This window comes from Oncorhynchus keta, unplaced genomic scaffold (genome assembly GCF_023373465.1).
Source record: "Oncorhynchus keta strain PuntledgeMale-10-30-2019 unplaced genomic scaffold, Oket_V2 Un_contig_1042_pilon_pilon, whole genome shotgun sequence".
In the NCBI taxonomy this organism is placed as follows: domain Eukaryota; kingdom Metazoa; phylum Chordata; class Actinopteri; order Salmoniformes; family Salmonidae; genus Oncorhynchus; species Oncorhynchus keta.
The window spans coordinates 1-15,894 of NW_026277098.1; the positions used below are offsets into that span (position 1 = coordinate 1).

The 15,894-nt window shown below is 42.8% G+C and overlaps 1 protein-coding gene and 1 long non-coding RNA gene across 23 annotated transcripts in view; both read left to right on the forward strand.

The window, feature by feature from the left end:
* Positions 1-3,090: 3,090 nt before the first annotated feature.
* LOC127916976 (daxx-like protein) overlaps positions 3,091-15,894 on the forward strand; it is a 51,015-nt gene continuing 38,211 nt past the window's right edge. For 11 of the 22 annotated variants that reach the window (XM_052500394.1, XM_052500400.1, XM_052500403.1 and 8 more), the window contains exon 1: positions 4,520-4,824. In XM_052500394.1, coding sequence (XP_052356354.1) covers positions 4,591-4,824 — 234 coding nt within the window. In that variant the 5' untranslated portion in view covers positions 4,520-4,590. Of the gene's footprint in view, positions 3,189-4,517; positions 4,825-15,894 lie in introns of those variants that run through there. The other 11 variants (XM_052500402.1, XM_052500407.1, XM_052500409.1 and 8 more) reach the window with 3 other exon arrangements.
* On the forward strand, positions 6,029-6,637 carry LOC127916977 (uncharacterized). The gene is made up of 3 exons (XR_008096802.1): positions 6,029-6,374; positions 6,455-6,491; positions 6,568-6,637. It is a non-coding gene; the product is annotated as an uncharacterized LOC127916977 (long non-coding RNA).

Sequence of the window (15,894 nt, forward strand, 5' to 3'; positions counted from 1 at the left end):
AAACACTTTTAGGGTGATTTTAACCACTTCCGGTTGGTCCAGGAAGCTTAGAATCAACACAGGTAGACCTCATAGTGGCCTGATGGACTGTTACCGAAGACAGGTTCATATGGTATTCATAACCCATATAGACTTCAGGTTGAATTTAGGGTGCAGGCAATGTATTCATTCCTATGGGAGAGAAGTCAATGCAAACTCTTTGAGTAAACACTTACTTTTAACTATTAAGGGTTAATGCCACACAGTCAAGGTTGAGCCTTGCGCGGATCGGGAGGACCTTGGAATGTACCTGAGGTCGAATTGTGCCCTACTCACTCTAACAGTTCTCTCACTGTCACCCAAAAGCAAATGACATTGAGGCCAGCCTTCATTTTGGGCCTACTTTTCTAATGGTCGCTGCGCTTAGACAGAGCGAGCTACAGTCCAGCGGGATATCTCGTTGAACTCGGCACGGCCTAGGGATTATGGTAATGCCATTGTCTCCTCTCTGTGTCTTTAAGCACCGCACTTTGTCACTCCATCCTTGCTGTGTGTGTGTTTCTGTGTGTGTGTGTGAGAGAGAGCTTTTCTTTGACATCTGTTGGGAGGAATGACTGACTTACAGTTTATGGGGTTGCCTAATCACACATATGAAGTTTTGAAAAGATCTGACCTTTTTAACCCTTGGAAACTGCCACTGTGACACCATTTAAGGCACTTCCGGTTGGCACAGGAAGCTATAAATAAAGTCATATCCTGATTGGTGTATTACTTTACAGAATCCTGAGTTTTAAGTCTTTACGTTAAGAACTGAGTTATTTACAGAGGGTTTAGTGAGTGTGTGTTATTTCAGAAAATCATAGAAAATCACAGAAATCTCGCAGAGCTCCGCAGCACACTTTAAAAAGATTTGTAAGAACACCCGCAACTGGATCTGTAACCGTTGAAAAAAACACCTATCCGTGAACATCACCAATCTGTCATCGTACGATTTCTCTTAAATTACGATAGATAAATGGCTGGTTCTTTTTTTATTGACACCGGAGGCTCCTTGACTTTGACGTGAAGTGGAAAAATAATTTCTCTATTTTCATTTTGGACCTTTAATCCCAGAGAAATGGCCATAACTCAAAAACCGTTGAGGCCTAGACGCCATCTTGTTCGGGGCCAACTGCCCATTATGCCAAACCTACGCTCACCAAGTTTTGGCTTCAAAATATTTTCAGTTTTGGAGATAAGGCCACGTCGTGATTCGTGATGTTTTGTCCAATAGCAATATGATTGCTTATGCCCTCTTGTGGGATTTTCCGGCTGCGAAAAAAAATGACCAAAATTTGATTATTTTATAAAACGGACACCGAATGTCCGAGAAAGTTAGTGTATTGTCATGGTATGAGACAACATAAATAATACAATTTCAGGAAAGTAAAAAGAAATGATATTATCCATGTGTTATCACATTAACATCATCAAAAATCTTTCAGAATGTACCTGTTTTCAGTATAGAATGACATGTATACAGATTATATTACAACTCTTTGTGTTTTGTCTTAATGACTGTTCTTTAGTAAATAGGAAACTCAACAGTGTGTTAGTCCGAGAAACATTTACTAGATAGTTGTTTTATGTTTGTGAAACCTTGAAATGAACACAATGAGAAGTGATTTTGTAACAACAGTTTTGAATGGGTAATTGTATCAAATATATATCATTGTATGTTTTAATTAGCGCTCATATAAACTTTTTTCATCACTGCCTTGTAAACCCATTCTTGTAAGTTGGAGCTACTGTACATGATTGTCTGGGGCTGCTGTACAGATTTGAGCACTTGCCAAGATGTTGACATTTCTGGGTATGTCTCACCTGTAACATAATAATAATAAAGATTGTGATGATAATAATAATATTGTTATATTATTTTTATAATAATACAAATCTGTCAATCAACCATATGTATTTCTTAAAAGCCCTTTTTTGCATCAGCAGTAGTCACAAAGCATTTTAGAGATACCCAGTCTAGAAATCTAAGACCCATCAATGCATATGTCAAAGCACAGTTTTACATTATAAAGGAAACCTTTTATAAACAATGGCAACACTGCCATGGTGATCTGAGCCTTGCTGTTGGAAAATGAAGTTAGTATCCGACTTTCGGTTGTCGCAGATGCACCTCTCCTGACTTTACTTCTTGACTTTGGTCTACAGTCAGTTGCTTTAGCCTTACCACTCAAACGAGCCCTACTGTATGTTTGCCTCTGAAAAATTAAAGACTCAGATCATCAAAAGCATAACATGAGTGTTTATTAATTGGTGTCTGTCTGAAATCAGAATTTGTCTAAGATGTTGCACTTTGTGCAAATGAAACTGTTATCCATCTAATGTTGCTATGCTGAATGAAACACACGGTTTTAAAGAAGGCATGTGTAAAATAATGGTGCCTAACTGCTCATTCTAATCTCAAATGAGCCAAGTGAATTTTGTACAAGCAATAATTTAAACCGATCAATGAAGTGCTAAGACAAAATGTGTTTCCTACTTTAGAGCAGGGGTGTCAAACTCATTCCATGGAGGGCCTAGTGTCTGTAGGTTTTTGTTTTTTCCTTTCATTTAAGACCAAGACAACTACTGTAGGTGAGGGGAGTAATTAGTGGACTTAATTCAGCCATCAAGTACAAGGAAGGAGTGGAAATCCGCAAACACTCGGCCATCCGTGTAATGAGTTTGACACGTGCTTTAGAGTAAGGGCTGTCAAACCTGTCAGGATCTCAATTAGAGAATCAACCAGACCTGAGTAAATTTCTGCATTCCAAATCAACCCCTAGCTCCTACACCTACCACTTAGTCACTTATGGGCATTTGAAATGATCAGATAGGGTAAAGCAATATGTTAATTGCTTCACCTTGCCTTCTGATAGGCTGGATGCAATTGTGGCCATATTGCTTATCCCTATTAAATCCTTGTGTTTAGATCAAGGTGTAGGATTTAGGGGTCAATTTGGAAATAGAAATTGAATGTAGTTCAGTGGCTGACAGCTGTCCTTAATTAGCCAACGACATTAGAAGGGTCTGGGATTCCTTTAAAAGGAGCAACCAAACATCTGGCAAATATAGTAAAGGGATATTCTGGTAGGACGTATGCCTACCATTAGTTCTGAATACTGGTGAGGTTTTGAGGGCAAAATGGCTGTGATGATTGGAATCGCTTTCAGGTATGTTTTTAAGTATTGATTTAGTTTGTTTCCCTTGTCCTTCAGGTGTTACAGGTAGCTATGTTTATAACATACATTCTTTTTCCTGAAGAGTTTCTTGGCTTTGTTGCCTGCTAATTGGAGGGATAACGTGTTCTACATCAGAAGGTGAGTTCATTTCAAATAACAGCTACGCAGTTCCATAACCTTCAAAGGCTGGCATTTTACAGTTTATATTTTTTACCTAGGTGATTGGTCTCCTTCACTGGATTCTAATGCAGCATGGCTCTATGCAGGATCACTTCAGTCTCTAGGATATGGCAATTATAAGTCTCCAAAATCTCAACTGCAAGCGCAACAGAAACATCCGGCCGCCATCCTGCGGAAGGAACTGGCCCCCATGTCCCAGCAACCTCAGCAAGTGTGGCATCCAGCTCACATGCTGCAGCAGAAGCAACCGCCCGCCGTGCCCCAGCAAGTGTGGCATCAAGCTCACATGCTGACGCATAAGCAACCGACCGCCGTGCCCCAGCAAGTGTGGCATCAAGCTCACATGCTGACGCATAAGCCACCGACCGCCGTGCCCCAGCAAGTGTGGCATCCAGCTCAAATGCCCCTGCAGCAGAAGGAACCGACCGCCGAGCCCCAGCAGGTTTGGCATCCCGCTCAAATGCCCCTGCAGCAGAAGCAACCGACCGCCGTGCCCCAGCACGTGTGGCATCCAGCTCAAATGCCCCTGCAGCAGAAGCAACCGACCGCCGTGCCCCAGCAAGTGTGGCATCCTACTCAAATGCAGCAGAAGCAACCGACCCTGCCCCAGCAAGTGTGGAAGCAACCGACCGCCGTGCCCCAGCAAGTGTGGCATCCAGCTCAAATGCCCCTGCAGCAGAAGCAAACCGCCATGCCCCAGCTAGTATGGAATCCATTTCAAATGCTGCAAAAGAAACCGACCGCCGTGCAAGTGTGGCATCCTGCTCAAAGCAAGTGTGCCCCAATCCAGTGTGGCATCTAACCACTGCAGAAGCAACCGACCGCCATGCCCCAGCAAGTGTGGCATCCAGCTCAAATGCTGCAGAAGCAACCGACCGCCGTGCCCAGCAAGTGTGGCATCCAGCTCAAATGCTGCAGAAGCAACCGACCGCCATGCCCCAGCAAGTGTGGCATCCATTTCAAATGCTGCAGAAGCAACCCGACCGCCGTGCCCCAGCAAGTGTGGCATCCTGCTCAAATGCACTGCAGAAGCAACCGACCGCCGTGCCCCAGCAAGTGTGGCATCCTGCTCAAAGCCCCTGCTCAAATGCAACAGCAAGTGTGGAATCCATTTCACACACTGCAGAAGCATGACCCCAGCTAGTGTGGAATCCATTTCACACTGCAGAAGCAACCGACCGCCGTGCCCCAGCAAGTGTGGCATCCTGCTCTAATGCCCCTGCAGCAGAAGCAACCGACCGCCGTGCCCCAGCAAGTGTGGCATCCTACTCAAATGCCCCTGCAGCAGAAGCAACCGACCGCCGTGCCTCAGCAAGTGTGGAATCCATTTCACACACTGCAGAAGCAACCGACCGCCGTGCCTCAGCAAGTGTGGAATCCATTTCACACACTGCAGAAGCAACCGACCGCCGTGCCCCAGCAAGTGTGGCATCCAGCTCAAATGCCCCAGAAGCAACCGACCGCCGTGCCCCAGCAAGTGTGGCATCCTGCTCAAATGCCCTGCAGCAGAAGCAACCGACCGCCGTGCCCCAGCAAGTGTGGCATCCTGCTCAAATGCCCCTGGCAACCGACCGCCGTGCCCCAGCAAGTGTGGCATCCTGCTCAAATGCCCCTGCCCCAAGTGTGGCATCCTGTTCTAATTCCCCTGCAGAAGCAACCGACCGCCATGCCCCAGCAAAAGTGGAATCCATTTCACACACTGCAGAAGCAACCGACCGCCGTGCCCCAGCAAGTGTGGCATCCTACTCTAATGCCCCTGCAGCAGAAGCAACCGACCGCCGTGCCCCAGCAAGTGTGGAATCCATTTCACACACTGCAGAAGCAACCGACCGCCGTGCCCCAGCAAGTGTGGCATCCAGCTCAAATGCCCCAGAAGCAACCGACCGCCGTGCCCCAGCAAGTGTGGCATCCTGCTCTAATGCCCCTGCAGCAGAAGCAACCGACCACCGTGCCCCAGCAAGGGTGGCATCCTGCTCTAATGCCCCTGCAGCAGAAGCAAATGACCGCCGTGCCCCAGCTGGGGTGGCATCCTGCTCAGTTTCCCCAGCAGAAGCAACTAGCCACTATGCCTCTACTGCAGAAGGAACCAACTACCATAACCCAGCAACCTCAGCAGGTGTGGCATCCAGCTCAAATGTCCAAGAATCGAACATCCACTGAACTTCAGCAGCAGAAGCAACCATCCACCACGCCCCAGCAAGCGTGGCATCCAGCTCAAATTCCCCTGCATCAGAAGCAACCGGCCCCTGAACCTCAGCAGAAGGAACTGACCGCCATGCCCCAGCAAATGTGGTATCGAGCTAAAATGCTCCAACAGGAGAATCGTCTGGCCTCCATTGTCCAGCAGCCTCCGCTCGTGTGGCATCCGTCTCAATTTCCCCAGCAGCAGAAGGAACTGGCCGTCGAGCCCCAGCAGCAGAAGGAACTGGCCGAGCCCCAGCAGCAGAAGGAACCCCGAGCCCCAGCAGAAGGAACTGGCCGTCGAGCCCCAGCAGCAGAAGGAACTGGCCGTCGAGCCCCAGCAGCAGAAGGAACTGCCCCAGCAGCAGAAGGAACTCGAGCCCCAGCAGCAGAAGGAACTGGCCGTCGAGCCCCAGCAGCAGAAGGAACTGGCCGTCGAGCCCCAGCAGCAGAAGGAACTGGCCGTCGAGCGCAAATGGCCCAGCAGCAACCCAACGCCATTCCTCAGCAATTTTGGCATGTAGGCCAAATTTCCCAGCAGCAACTGGCCCCAAATTCTCAGCAGAAGCACTACGAAAGCACTGAAGATGGTGCCTCTGGTAGTTCTCAGGCCAGCATTGTTGAACAGTCGGGTGTCATCCCAATCTCTTCCTACAGTTTCAAATCGCACTACAAGAATGGCAGAACTGGAGTCTCCCAAATAAGATACGCTCCTAGGGAAGCAATGCCTGTTGACAGTGGAAATGCTCCCAAGGACGGTTATGTTAGCATTGGTGCACCAAACATATATCCAACACGAGTGAAGGATTCTGCAAGGTAATGGTTCACTTTAACCTGCTCTGAACTTTGCTTTCTGAATTTGAAGGCCTTTGTACCAACCATATATCTATCAACAGGGAAATATAATGGATTCATCCTCTAGAAGCTCTAATGGTGAGTATTGTTTTTGACATTGGTTACTTAACATTCTGTGTTGCTGACACTGTTTGCATTTCTTTCTGCTTTTTAGACCAGGAAGATGCTGGTGTTCTTGCTACTCTAGTGTGATGGAATCAATAAACAATTTGACTTTAAAAAAATGCCTTGTCTCTTTTGAAATGTTTCATGTCCATTGCTTGCTAATTGAGAACAGGTGGTGTGCAGTCCGTAAAAAGACTACTGTTCAGTTAATTCTTTGGTGTTCTCATCTTTTACCTTTGCTACTGATTCAAAATAAAAGCATGGGTCTACATAAGAGCATTTGTGATGGGGTTGAGTTGTCAGACATTCCTCATATGTTCATACTTTAGATGTAGGCATGCATTGTATACATTGAGACTGTCAGACAAATCCCTGATTAAGAGATCTGGGGAAGTGTACTAAAATGTCTGAAGCATTGAAGGGCCCTAAGAACACAGTGGCCTCCATCGTTTATTAAATGTAAGGGAATACCCCCCTGAAATGGACAAAAATGAATGGGAAGTCATTGGCATTGGACAAACCATATACACTGTGTCCAATACCACCGTTGATTTGCGCGAAGTTGATTGCAAATGCTATATGGCAAATGCCAGGTGTAACACTTTGAAAATCCAACAGGTGGCAAACGCGCTCCACTGTGGTTATTCATATTGCAAATGCAACCCAAGTCAACATTCAAAAGCAAAATTTGGATAAAATGATTTTTTGTCAAACTTATCACCCCTTAAAGTGCTTTCTGGACTGTTTTTTGAAATTCTTTCGATTGTTATGTCAATTACACATGAATATACTTTTGTCAAATTAACACTTTCATTTTTTAAACTTTCGCATAAGGCATATGTGTTGTCCATTTGCAATAAGATTTCATAGGAAGTCAAAAGTCACTCTTTTTGGAGCCAAATGCCATAAGAAATTTGACATCAAATTTTTCATCATGTCCATTAGGTGATGTTTTTACACTATAGAATCATATTGCAAGTGCACGTGCATTTGCAATATGTTTCAATGTGCATTTACCATATGAAATTTGACATGCTCAAAAATGCAAAATTGACTGGTCTGATGAACACAGGATGGCCGAGCAGTGATAGTTGTACATTTCCATCACTCGTTGTGTTGATTTCATCTCCGTTAGGTGATGTTTTTTCACTATAGAATCATATTGCAAAGTGCACGTGCATTTGCAATATGTTTCAATGTGCATTTACCATATGAAATTTGACATGCTCAAAAATGCAAAATTGACTGGTCTGATGAACACAGGATGGCCGAGCAGTGATAGTTGTACATTTCCATCACTCGTTGTGTTGATTTCATCATCTCCGTTAGGTGATGTTTTTCACTATAGAATCATATTGTAAGTGCACGTGCATTTGCAATATGTTTCAATGTGCATTTACCATATGAAATTTGACATGCTCAAAAATGCAAAATTGACTGGTCTGATGAACACAGGATGGCCGAGCAGTGATAGTTGTACATTTCCATCACTCGTTGTGTTGATTTCATCATCTCCGTTAGGTGATGTTTTTCACTATAGAATCATATTGTAAGTGCACGTGCATTTGCAATATGTTTCAATGTGCATTTACCATATGAAATTTGACATGCTCAAAAATGCAAAATTGACTGGTCTGATGAACACAGGATGGCCGAGCAGTGATAGTTGTACATTTCCATCACTCGTTGTGTTGATTTCATCATCTCCGTTAGGTGATGTATTTTTTCACTATAGAATCATATTGTAAGTGCACGTGCATTTGCAATATGTTTCAATGTGCATTTACCATATGAAATTTGACATGCTCAAAAATGCAAAATTGACTGGTCTGATGAACACAGGATGGCCGAGCAGTGATAGTTGTACATTTCCATCACTCGTTGTGTTGATTTCATCATGAACATTAGGTGATGTTTTTCACTATAGAATCATATTGTAAGTGCACGTGCATTTGCAATATGTTTCAATGTGCATTTACCATATGAAATTTGACATGCTCAAAAATGCAAAATTGACTGGTCTGATGAACACAGGATGGCCGAGCAGTGATAGTTGTACATTTCCATCACTCGTTGTGTTGATTTCATCATCTCCGTTAGGTGATGTTTTTTCACTATAGAATCATATTGTAAGTGCACGTGCATTTGCAATATGTTTCAATGTGCATTTACCATATGAAATTTGACATGCTCAAAAATGCAAAATTGACTGGTCTGATGAACACAGGATGGCCGAGCAGTGATAGTTGTACATTTCCATCACTCGTTGTGTTGATTTCATCATCTCCGTTAGGTGATGTTTTTTCACTATAGAATCATATTGTAAGTGCACGTGCATTTGCAATATGTTTCAATGTGCATTTACCATATGAAATTTGACATGCTCAAAAATGCAAAATTGACTGGTCTGATGAACACAGGATGGCCGAGCAGTGATAGTTGTACATTTCCATCACTCGTTGTGTTGATTTCATCATGAACATTAGGTGATGTTTTTTCACTATAGAATCATATTGTAAGTGCACGTGCATTTGCAATATGTTTCAATGTGCATTTACCATATGAAATTTGACATGCTCAAAAATGCAAAATTGACTGGTCTGATGAACACAGGATGGCCGAGCAGTGATAGTTGTACATTTCCATCACTCGTTGTGTTGATTTCATCATCTCCGTTAGGTGATGTTTTTTCACTATAGAATCATATTGTAAGTGCACGTGCATTTGCAATATGTTTCAATGTGCATTTACCATATGAAATTTGACATGCTCAAAAATGCAAAATTGACTGGTCTGATGAACACAGGATGGCCGAGCAGTGATAGTTGTACATTTCCATCACTCGTTGTGTTGATTTCATCATGAACATTAGGTGATGTTTTTTCACTATAGAATCATATTGTAAGTGCACGTGCATTTGCAATATGTTTCAATGTGCATTTACCATATGAAATTTGACATGCTCAAAAATGCAAAATTGACTGGTCTGATGAACACAGGATGGCCGAGCAGTGAGAGTTGTACCTTTCCATCACTCGTTGTGTTGATTTCATCATGTCCATTTGTTTATGTTTTCTCACTTTTGCAAAGTCACTGTGCATTTGCAATATGGTTCAATGGGCAGGTACCATCACGAATTTGTCATGCTATAAAAATCCTGCAGGAATGTGAAATTGACTGGCCTGATGAACACAGGATGGCCGGGCAGTGATAGTTGTACATTTCCATCACTCGTTGTGTTGATTTCATCATGTCCATTAGGTGATGTTTTTTCACTATAGAATCATATTGTAAGTGCACGTGCATTTGCAATATGTTTCAATGTGCATTTACCATATGAAATTTGACATGCTCAAAAATGCTAAATTGACTGGTCTGATGAACACAGGATGGCCGAGCAGTGATAGTTGTACATTTCCATCACTCGTTGTGTTGATTTCATCATCTCCGTTAGGTGATGTTTTTTCACTATAGAATCATATTGTGCAAAAGTGGCACGATGCATTTGCATTTCCATCATGTTTCAATGTGTGATGTTTTTTACTATAGAATCATATGAAATTTGACATGCTACCAAAAATGCAAAATTGACTGGTCTGATGAACACAGGATGGCCGAGCAGTGAGAGTTGTACCTTTCCATCACTCGTTGTGTTGATTTCATCATGTCCATTTGTTTATGTTTTCTCACTTTTGCAAAGTCACTGTGCATTTGCAATATGGTTCAATGGGCAGGTACCATCACGAATTTGTCATGCTATAAAAATCCTGCAGGAATGTGAAATTGACTGGCCCGATGAACTCGGGATGGCTGGGCAGTGATTCTGGTTCATCTCAATGGCTCGTTAGGGTTGATTTCAGAATGTCACTTTTGGTGATGGTACCTCACCGTTTAAACATATTGCTAATGTACAAAAGTCAACTAGCAAGTCAGTGTCCACCAGTCAATTAGATGTCATTCTGACACCAAACTGATACAAATTGACACTAAACCCACTTTTTCCAACCTGTTTAGTAGCCAACTATCACACACTTCAGAGCTGGCCCAAAATTCACAACGCCTTTGGTTCAAACCATAAAAAAAACATAAAACATGTAGTTACGTTCTAGCTGCGGGTCCATTTCTTATGTTACATGTAGGCCTAGCTGAGGCGACCCCGAATGCTAAGTTTCGGCTCGATCGGTCATTTGGTGTCCGAGCAAAACCCTAATTGGTGCTGAAAATCCACTTTTTTCCATGACTTGCTACGGGGTCCTTGAATGAGCTATCGGACAGAAACGTTGGGGTCTGTCTATATGGGCCGAGACGGTCGCAATGCACCTAGTCTTGTGTCTCTGAGACATTTCTAAATGTCGCCATTTTCGTAATGGTCAAAATGAATTGAAGTCATTGCAAATGTACGAAGCTGTTTCTCGGTCGAGAACCGTCTAGAGCCACGTAACTCACCACGCACTATCGACCTGAGGTCTAGAACAGGATTCTAAAGTTTCAGAACTCTAGGTCTGACGGTTCTTTTTAGCTCGAACAAAGCTATCTACTGGAGGCACTGTCTGTCTCTACAAACCCCAATACGTCCCTCCTTCCAAGTTGTGTGTCTGTGTGATTTAGTTTTGCTTTGAGATTATATGGGAAAAATGACTGATTTACAGTTCATTGGGGGTTGTCTAATCACACATATGAAGTTTTGGGCAGATCTGACTTTTTTAACCCTTCGAAACAGCCCCTGAGACACCAATTATGGCACTTCCGGTTGGCACAGGAAGCTATAAGTCAACACATATCCTCACTGGGGTATGCTTTTACAGAATCCTGAGTTTTAAGTCTTTATGTTAAGAACTGACTGATTTACACAGGGTTGAATGCACTATCAAACTGCAGGCAGGGTATGGATATACACTTTTAGGGTGATTTTAACCACTTCCGGTTGGTCCAGGAAGCTTAGAATCGACACAGGTAGACCTCATAGTGTCCTGATGGACTGTCATCGAAGACAGGTTCATAAGGCATTCTTAACCCACATAGGCCTCAGGTTGAATTTAGAGGAGCAGGCAATGTATTCCTATGGGGAGAGATGTCATTGTAATCTGTGAGATCAAAAAACCCTGTTTTACTGTTAAGGGTTAATGCCACACGGTCAAGGTTAGGCTTGCGTGGATCGGGAGGACCTTAGGAATGTACCTGAGGTCAAATTGTGCTTCTCACCCTAACGGTTCTCTCTCTGTCACCCAAAAGCAAATGACGTTGTGGGGCAGGCTTCATTTTGGGCCTACTTTTCTAATGGTCGCTGCGCTTAGACCGAGCGAGCTACGGTCAAGCGGGATATGTCGTTGAACTCGGCACGGCCTAGAGATTATGTTTATGCCATTGCCTGCTCTCTGTGTCTTTGAGAACAGCACTTTATCACTCCATCCTTGCTGTGTGTGCGTGTGAGAGCTTTTCTTTGACATCTGCTGGGATAAATGACTGATTTACAGTTTAGGAGGGTTACCTAGTCACACATATGAAGTTTTGGAGAGATGTAACTTTTCTAACCCTTCAAAACACACAGTGTGACCCAATTAAAGGCACTTCCGGTTGGCACAGGAAGCTATAAGTAAACACATGTCTTGATTGACATAGAAACTTACAGAATCCTGAGTTTTAAGTCTTTAAGTTAAGAATTGACTGATCTACGATCTACACAGGGTTGAATGTAGTCATTTTCACCTTTGAAGGTTATGTACATCAAAACACCTTTTGGGTCAATTTAACCACTTCCGGTTGCTCCAGGAAGGTTAGAATCGACACAGGTAGACCTCATAGTGGTCTGATGGACTGTCATAGAAGACGGGTTCATAAGGCATTCATAACCCACATAGGCTTCAGGTTGAATTTAGAGGTGCAGGCTATGTATTCCTATGGGGAGAGAAGTCAATGCAAACTGTTTGAAGTAAACACCTTCTTTTAACTGTTAAGAGTTAATGCCACACGGTCAAGGTTAGGCTTGCACGGATCGGGAGGACCTTAGGAACATACCTGAGGTCGAATTGTGCTTCTCACCCTAACGGTTCTCTCACTGTCACCCAAAAGCAAATGACATTGAGGGCCAGGCTTCATTTTGGTTCTGCTTTTTTCAAGGTCACTGCACTCAGAGCGAGCTACGGTCAAGCGGGGCGTCTCGTTGAACTCGGCACAGTCTGGAGACTATGGTGATGCCATTTTTTGTGTTGATTTCAGAATGCCATTTTGGTGATGGTCCCTCTCCTTTTTAAACATATTGCTAATGTACAAAAGTCAACTAGCAAGTCAGTGTCCATCAGTCAATTAGATGTCATTCTGACACTAAACTGATACCAATTGACACCAAACCCACTTTTTCCAACTCATTTAGAAGCCAACTATCACATATGTCAGGGCAGACCCATAATTCACAGCGCCTTTAGTTTAAAACATAATAAAAACGTAAAACACATAGTTACATTCTAGCTGCGGGTCCAGGTCAGACATTATGTGAAGGCCTATGTGAGGCGATCCCGAATCCCGAGTTTCGGCTCGATAGGTCCTTTGGTGCCCGAGTAAAACCCTAATTGGTGCTGAAAATCCACTTTTTTCCATGCCTTGCTATGGGGTCCTTGAATGAGCTATCGGACAGAAACGTTGGGGTCCGTCTCTATGGGCAGAGCCGGTTTCAATGCACCTAGTCTTGTTTCTCTGAGACTTTTCTAAATGTCGTCATTTTCGTAATGGTCAAAATGATTTGAAGTCATTGCAAATGTATGAGGCTGTTTCTCGGTCCGAGAACCTTCTAGAGCCACCTAACTCACCACGCACTATCGACCTGAGGTCTAGAACAGGTTTCTAAAGTTTCGGAACTCTAGGTCTGACGGTTATTTTTTAGCTCGACCAAAGCTAACTATTGGAGGCACTGTCAGTCTCTACGCACCCCAATACGTCCCTCCTTCCAAGTTGTGTGTCTGTGCGATTTAGTTTTCCTTTGAAATTTTATGGGAAAAATGACTGATTTACAGTTCATGGGGGTTGCCTAATCACATATATGAAGTTTTGGAAATATCTGACTTTTTTAACCCCTCGAAACAGCCCAAGAGACACCAATTATGGCACTTCCGGTTGGCACAGGAAGTTATAAGTCAACACATATCCTCACTGGGGTATGCTTTTACAGAATCCTGAGTTTTAAGTCCTTACGTTAAGAATTGACTGATTTAAACAGGGTTGAATGCACTATGTCTATCAAACTGCAGGCAGGGTATGGATAAACACTTTTAGGGTGATTTTAACCACTTCCGGTTGGTCCAGGAAGCTTAGAATCAACACAGGTAGACCTCATAGTGGCCTGATGGACTGTTACCGAAGACAGGTTCATATGGTATTCATAACCCATATAGACTTCAGGTTGAATTTAGGGGTGCAGGCAATGTATTCATTCCTATGGGGAGAGAAGTCAATGCAAACTCTTTGAAGTAAACACTTACTTTTAACTATTAAGGGTTAATGCCACACAGTCAAGGTTAGGCTTGCGCGGATCGGGAGGACCTTAGGAATGTACCTGAGGTCGAATTGTGCTTCTCACTCTAACAGTTCTCTCACTGTCACCCAAAAGCAAATGACATTGAGGGCCAGCCTTCATTTTGGGCCTACTTTTCTAATGGTCGCTGCGCTTAGACCGAGCGAGCTACGGTCAAGCGGGATATCTCGTTGAACTCGGCACGGCCTAGGGATTATGGTAATGCCATTGTCTCCTCTCTGTGTCTTTAAGCACCGCACTTTGTCACTCCATCCTTGCTGTGTGTGTGTTTCTGTGTGTGTGTGTGAGAGAGAGCTTTTCTTTGACATCTGTTGGGAGGAATGACTGACTTACAGTTTATGGGGGTTGCCTAATCACACATATGAAGTTTTGAAAAGATCTGACCTTTTTAACCCTTGGAAACTGCCACTGTGACACCATTTAAGGCACTTCCGGTTGGCACAGGAAGCTATAAATAAATTCATATCCTGATTGGTGTATTACTTTACAGAATCCTGAGTTTTAAGTCTTTACGTTAAGAACTGAGTTATTTACAGAGGGTTTAGTGAGTGTGTGTTATTTCAGAAAATCATAGAAAATCACAGAAATCTCGCAGAGCTCCGCAGCACACTTTAAAAAGATTTGTAAGAACACCCCGCAACTGGATCTGTAACCGTTGAAAAAAAAACACCTATCCGTGAACATCACCAATCTGTCATCGTACGATTTCTCTTAAATGACGATAGATAAATGGCTGGTTCTTTTTTATTGACACCGGAGGCTCCTTGACTTTGACGTGAAGTGGAAAAATAATTTCTCTATTTTCATTTTGGACCTTTAATCCCAGAGAAATGGCCATAACTCAAAAACCGTTGAGGCCTAGACGCCATCTTGTTCGGGGCCAACTGCCCATTATGCCAAACCTACGCTCACCAAGTTTTGGCTTCAAAATATTTTCAGTTTTGGAGATAAGGCCACGTCGTGATTCGTGATGTTTTGTCCAATAGCAATATGATTGCTTATGCCCTCTTGTGGGATTTTCCGGCACAGCGAAAAAATGACCAAAATTTGATTATTTTATAAAACGGACACCGAATGTCCGAGAAAGTTAGTGTATTGTCATGGTATGAGACAACATAAATAATACAATTTCAGGAAAGTAAAAAAGAAATGATATTATCCTAAAATGAGGTGAATAAAGAATGTGTTATCACATTAACATCATCAAAAATCTTTCAGAATGTACCTGTTTTCAGTATAGAATGACATGTATACAGATTATATTACAACTCTTTGTGTTTTGTCTTAATGACTGTTCTTTAGTAAATAGGAAACTCAACAGTGTGTTAGTCCGAGAAACATTTACTAGATAGTTGTTTTATGTTTGTGAAACCTTGAAATGAACACAATGAGAAGTGATTTTGTAACAACAGTTTTGAATGGGTAATTGTATCAAATATATATCATTGTATGTTTTAATTAGCGCTCATATAAACTTTTTTCATCACTGCCTTGTAAACCCATTCTTGTAAGTTGGAGCTACTGTACATGATTGTCTGGGGCTGCTGTACAGATTTGAGCACTTGCCAAGATGTTGACATTTCTGGGTATGTCTCACCTGTAACATAATAATAATAAAGATTGTGATGATAATAATAATATTGTTATATTATTTTTATAATAATACAAATCTGTCAATCAACCATATGTATTTCTTAAAAGCCCTTTTTTGCATCAGCAGTAGTCACAAAGCATTTTAGAGATACCCAGTCTAGAAATCTAAGACCCATCAATGCATATGTCAAAGCACAGTTTTACATTATAAAGGAAACCTTTTATAAACAATGGCAACACTGCCATGGTGATCTGAGC